The sequence below is a fragment of the Equus przewalskii genome, chromosome 6, assembly GCF_037783145.1.
Source record: "Equus przewalskii isolate Varuska chromosome 6, EquPr2, whole genome shotgun sequence".
Taxonomy (NCBI): Eukaryota; Metazoa; Chordata; class Mammalia; order Perissodactyla; family Equidae; genus Equus; species Equus przewalskii.
The window spans coordinates 76,386,681-76,393,061 of record NC_091836.1 but is presented as its reverse complement, the minus strand read 5'-3'; the positions used below and the strand labels follow the sequence as shown (position 1 = coordinate 76,393,061).

The 6,381-nt window shown below is 41.8% G+C and overlaps 1 protein-coding gene across 1 annotated transcript; it reads right to left on the bottom strand.

Annotated features, from left to right (window-relative positions):
* Positions 1 to 951, bottom strand: LOC103567460 (olfactory receptor 2AG1-like). Its single transcript, XM_008544140.2, has one exon. The coding sequence runs from the start codon at positions 949 to 951 to the stop codon at positions 1 to 3; it is 951 nt and encodes a 316-aa protein (XP_008542362.2).
* Positions 952 to 6,381: the final 5,430 nt, after the last annotated feature.

Here is a 6,381-nt window from a genome sequence, read left to right as displayed (position 1 = left end):
CTAGATGGTAGACTGTGTCGGCAGCATGTATTTCCCCAGGACCCTCCTCAAGGCCCCCATGACCTCCTCATTCCTGAGGCTGTAGATGAGGGGGTTCAGGGCTGGGGTGACAATTGTGTAGAAAACAGAGATGATGTTGTCCTGCTTGGGGCTGTGGAGGGAACTGGGCTGGACATACATGAATGTGGCAGCTCCATAGAACATCCCAACCACGGTCAGGTGGGAAGAGCAGGTGATGAGGGCTTTCTGCCGCCCGTCATTTGAGGGAATGTGGAGCACAGTAAATAGGATTAGTGTGTAGGAGGCAAGGATAGCAACAAGAGGGGGCATCAGGAAGGTGACACCCATCACATACACTGTGAGTTCATATCTGGAGGTATCTGCACAGGCCAACTTCAGCAGAGGCGGGATCTCACAGAGCAGGTGCCTGATCTTCCGGGCTTTGCAAAAGGGATAGTGCATGGCATACCAGGTATATGCAAGGGCACTGAGGGATGCCAGGATCCAGGATGTGGCCATCATAAGCCGGCCGACCCTGGGCCTCATGAGGACCATGTAGTTCAGAGGATGGCAAATGGCCACATACCTGTCATAGGCCATGAAGGCCAGTAGGAGGTCCTCTGCACTGCCCAGCATCAATGCCAGAAACAGCTGAAGGGCACAGCCCCCAAAGGAGATGGTGTTTTCACCACGCAGAAAATCCACGATGGCCTTGGGAGTGACAACAGATGTGAAGAGGAGGTCCATGAGCGAGAGCTGCCTGAGCAGGAGGTACATGGGCACATGGAGTCGGGCATCCACTGTGATGACCAGGAGCAGCAGGCCGTTGCTAGTCAGGGCCAACATGTACAGGACTGCGACTGTGGCACACAGCAGCTCAGGAGAACCACTGTCATTCAGAATCCCCACCAATATGAAGCCACTTCCCCGGGTGGAATTCCAGCGCTCCATTCTATGTTGTGTCTTTACTTGCCTGGAACCAAATGGATTCTCCGTGAGGTTTTGCTAAGATGGTCCCCTAGTTTTGTAATATCAGAGGCCCCCGAGGATGGCAACATGCATCAGATGAGGTGTTGTGCTTCCCACGGCTAACTGACTTGAACTTTGATCTCTGAGTTTCTGACTCTTTTAATTGTATCTCGGTGCAAAAACCATCTAAATAGAGAACAAGCATTATAGTAATAGCTACACATTAAGAGATGACTACATGAAAATACTATTCAGGACATCAAACCTGAACGCTATTTTTCAGAAAGATGAAATCATGTCTCTCCTAAGAGTAAAGCAGTGTTCTGGCACCCTTGATCTTGATTAGTTTTGAATCTATCTTTTAAGACTAATATTTGACTAATGATTTAAATAACCAGTTAGTGTTCTGCATAGACCTATTTTTAATATGAAATTCTAAAACAAGTACAGAAATGTGATTTCAGTAAGACATTCCACTTCTTTTACCATATAACTTATGCCCACATTTGTTTGCAGCACTCCAGGCTGTAGACACAAGTCTCATTGGAAGACCTAAAGTGTGTCCATCTTAGGCGCCTCTCTGGACCAGCCCCACACTCTCCACGTGCCTGAGAGAGAAGGGATTCTAGACTGTCTGAGACTAGGAGGCGGTGTGTTTGACATGATGTTGCTTTTAGAGATAAACCTTCAGGATAAATGGCAAGCATAGTTTTCTGTTTTTTGTTTTTCTTTTTAACAGGTCATGGTAAAATATGAACTTGGCAGGACTCAGAAAAGTAGCAGCCAAGGCCCTTCCCAGAATGAGCAGAGTGTTTGTGTTTGGGAGAAATGGTGAAAGTTGTAGGCAACAAAGAGCATGTGCTGTATGTTGTAATTAGCCTCAATAATCCTACCTTCTCTCTCTTGCACCTTCTCCCTCTTGCAGGGCCAGAGTATCCACACTGGGTTGAAGGGTCACAGGGACAGGGAGAAAGAGTCCCTGTTCTGGAAGCCTCTATTGAAGTGTGGTATCCAATACCAGAGAGAAGCCAGAAGAAACAAGGGACCTGAGATTGACAGAAATCAGTGTCATGCATCATGGGTACGGGACTGATAAAGCCAACTCTGAACATGTGTTAGGGAGTCTGTAAGTGAAGCATCTTTCTCTAAATCATTTCCCTATGTTGTGGCTTCTATATTTTTGCATTTCACTGGTTTCTACTAATCTCTTCTGAGGCCACAGGATTTTAACGGTAAAAAGATATTAGAGCATATGACAGCTGTATCATCTGCTCTTAGATGGCACTTTGGAGGCATTTATTATCATATAGTTGCAAAAATGCCTTATCAGAGGCCAGCAAAGCCCATGGGAGTCTAAAGGCAAGCACTGCTACTTCCACCAGGAAACAAATATGCAGGCCTGGGATGTAGCCCAGATACGTTCATCATTCTCCCTGATTTCTCTTCGTGCTTAAAACACCAAGAATAGAGGGAATTGGGAGGAATCCAAAGCCCAAAGCACTAGAGAACCTGGAAGACTCTGTAGCTTGAGTCTTAGGATCTGCTTTGGGCTCTGTTTCTCAACTCAGCATTCCTAGAGGCTGCACACTTCCCTGAAAGGAAGACAAAGTCCTTACCTGAGGTGATGAGAAGCCCAGCTCCCTGACCATGCAGACTGCCCTGGGGGTTGTGTGAGGGTCAAGGATGTGCCTGTGGAAATGGGGAAGGAAGATAGAACTTTTCCAGCAGTATCCAATTTGGTTAGTTTTTGCTAAGTTGAGTTAAGAGTCTGGGGAGTCTGACTAAGGTAGGTGTCAGGGCCCCGCCTGCTCTTTCTTTTCCTCTGCAGGTGTTCTCTGGAGATGCAGTAGACACATAGAGAGATAATACAGTCCGTGGGTCCTTTCTTTGGAGCAAGAAGATGGTTTCCTGTTCTCCCACCTTAGGAGAATTAGGAGAAACTGTTTCTGTCACACAGTTTCCTTGGGAGGGAGCCCATCTAGCTCTGGAGCAGTTGTCAGACTGCGCTCTTGGGTCCAGATGCTCAGACATTCATTTCCTCTTGCTAGGTTCTGGGAGCAAAGATGAAAGCAGCAGGAATCTGGAAGAAGTAGATATTGGAAGAGCTGCCCAAGGGAGACCCTGCCCTGCCTGTCCTCACTGTCCCTGGGGCAAGAGTGAGCCAGGGCCCTCTCCTGAGGGAGGCTACTCTGTCTTCTCATCCTGTGACCCCACCCTTTGTACTTTATTCCTCTCTAAGTTCAGAGGCACTTATCTTCTCAGCTGAAATGGTCTCCCAGGGAAATGCTGGTCCAGGAACAGGATGTTAATGAGTCCTCTTGGGCATATTTCCTGGCCTGATATCCCTGCTTTCTTCTCTCACTAAATGAGCTTATAGACTCTAGTTTTCTATTTCACTCTAAGGGAGGTACTGATGGCAAATTTCTAGACTGGTGACTAATAGACCAGGAAGCAAGCACCCTTTTCATGGTCATCCATCTGCCCCAGATCTTACGGTGGGTTTTGTGGTATCTGTGGGACCCTGTTTCCCACTTCCCTCCCTCCGGTTCCTTTAGGATCCTCTTAGCTTGGACTATTTCCAGTTCAATATGACTGGGCTCTGTAGAGTCTATAATTACAAGATTTTATTCACTGATCTTTGGCAATCCACTGCATCCTGTGCATGAGTTTGTGTGTCTTGGAGTTACTGTTGTCTGCCACCAGTGATTTTTGAAGAAAGTGGACAATTTTCTAACTATTGAGCAGGAAAAATAAAAAGAAATACACATTGTACTGAAGCTGTAGAATGTCAATGTTAATGAAAACTGTTAAATGCTCCCAGAGGTAAAGGACAGATTACCCACTAGGTAAAGACAATGAGATGATAGTGGACTTTTCAATGACAGTAATAGAGCAAGGAAGAAAACCTTCAAAAGTGCTGATGGAATATAACTGCACAACTAGAATTCAATGCATAGCTGAACCATCATTAAAGAGTGAGGACAAATTATAAAAAAACTAAAGAATTTATTTTGAAAGACCCTCCAATAAAATAATTTCAGCAAGATGAAAAGTGATGTCTAGGGAATATATATAATACAGGGAGCAAAGGCATACACAGAAATTGGTTCAATAAACGAGTTGACATGTTTAATTCATGAGAATAAATATATTTGTATCTTCAAAAAAGTATAAACTAAAATTCTTTTAAAAAATAACAAGACAGAAATGAAATTTTTCTATGGGTACTTAAAGAAAGCTGTAGAAACATAATATTAAAAGCCTCATATTAATTTATTTAAAATGATTATTTCCTATTTTAAAAATTTTTTATTAAGGTATAATTTGCATACAGTAAAATTCACCTTTTTTCATATACAGTTCTGCAAGTTTGACAAATGTATATAGTCATATAGCCACTACTAAAATCAAGATATAGAAATTTCATCCACCCACACATTCTCTGATGCCCTTTTGTAATCATCTCCTGCCCTCACCCAAGCCCCTGCCCACTGTCTGGTCTGTTTACTGTCATTTTTTTCACCTTTTCCAGAACATCATATAAATGACATAATTTTGAGTCTAGCTCCTTTAACTTAGCATAATATGTTTGAGATTAATCCTATTCTTGTGTCTATTAGTAGTCTGTTCCCATTGATTACTGAGTAGTATCCAGTTGTATGGATATATAGCTCATTTATCCATTCTCCAGTTGAAGGACGTTTGTGATGTTTCCAGGTTTGTTGATTGCAAAAAAAGGCTTTATAAACATTCATGAATATGTTTTTGATTGAACGTAAATTTTCTATTCTCTTGGGTAAATACCTCAGAGTGAATTTGCTCAGTTGTATGGTAAGTGTATGTTTAAGTTGATGAGAAACTGACAAACTGTTTTCTATAATGACTGAACCATTTTGCATTCTCAGATTACTCTCATTTTGCTTTTATTAAGCTGTAAAACATAGGCTCTTTAAATTCTGATTAAAAATGAAGGGAATATTGCCTGAAGCTTTAAATTGCAAGTCTTCCCAATTAGCATTTTTTTAAAAAAAGGGTTTTGGGAAGTAAGTGGGATTATTTATGCAATAAAGAAAAAGATACAATTCAAGTCAGAAAGTCATCTAGGGACACACACACAAACACACACACACACAATCACAAACACTTAGAGTCCAAGAGACTAAAAATATTAATGACAATTAAGTCCTGTCTAGTTAGCAATGATGGAAGTATTCTTACAAAACTGCTCTAAAACTTTTTGAAATATGTGAGTTATAAACATTTGTTATATTTCACTAGAATGTAGCTTTCCAATCTTAAGCCCTTTTGTGCTCATTGACCATTATAGGCAACGATATTAAAATTCACATTTATCATTTTACACAATATGTAAACACTCATTTTCTTTGTCTGACAGGTGAATCACAAACCTCTGTCTTTATTTCTTCTTCCTTTGCTCATATCAAAGTACAATTTTTTCAAAAAAGCTAAAAATATAATGCATATAAATATAGAATGACATATTTATTAACTTTTGCAAGATGTCAAAACTGATTCAAAAAGTATGAGGAACAGGGATTTATATATTGCGTCAGTAAAGGCATTTTTAAATGTTAAAAATAAGATTGTCAAGTTGAATACAAAATTGATTGAAGTCCCAGTGGACAATAAATCACAACCCTTGTGGTTAGTGGTTTATATTTTTTACTATTTACTAATTTACTGAGAAATTATTCGCAACCCATAGGACACAAGACCACAAACTAAGATACAACTACAAAAGTCTCCACCTTGGGACCAGCCCCGGGGTGTAGTGGTTAAGTTCGGTGCACTCCACTTTGGCGACCCGAGTTCACAGATCAGATCCTCGGCATGGACTCACACCACTCATCAGCCATGCTATGGTGGCAACCAGACCCGTATAGAGAGTAGAGGAAGATTGGCACGGATGTTAGCTCAGGGCAAATCTTCCTCAAAAAAAAGTCTGCATCTTTAATTAATAGTAAGTAGTAAGGTCAAATAATGGTACATTCTCCTAGAAAATTACAAAATCCTGGGTGGGTCTACCAAATAATGTGAGAGACAGAAAGATGTGCTGCCCAGCTCCTCTTTTAAGGAAGCACACAACTGTTGGGAGTGTGCTCAGCAGACAGCTTCCAACTCTTGGGATGTGTCTGAACTGCAGAGAGCATCTCCTTTCAAATCTCACCTTTCTGGGGCAATCAGTATCCCGTGACCAATCTAGGTGGGAATATCAGAAAATCCCAGCAAATTTAGCCTGGTGCAGGACAACTCTGACTGGCAATTCTCACTCCAGAGCATTCCACCAGGTTGGCCAAACTTTGTGGAGCCTGCATTGTAATTTCTGCTTTTCCTGTGCCCAATCCTGTTTCCTCTCCCTTCTTTCACAGATGTTAATCTCTAGTAAACATC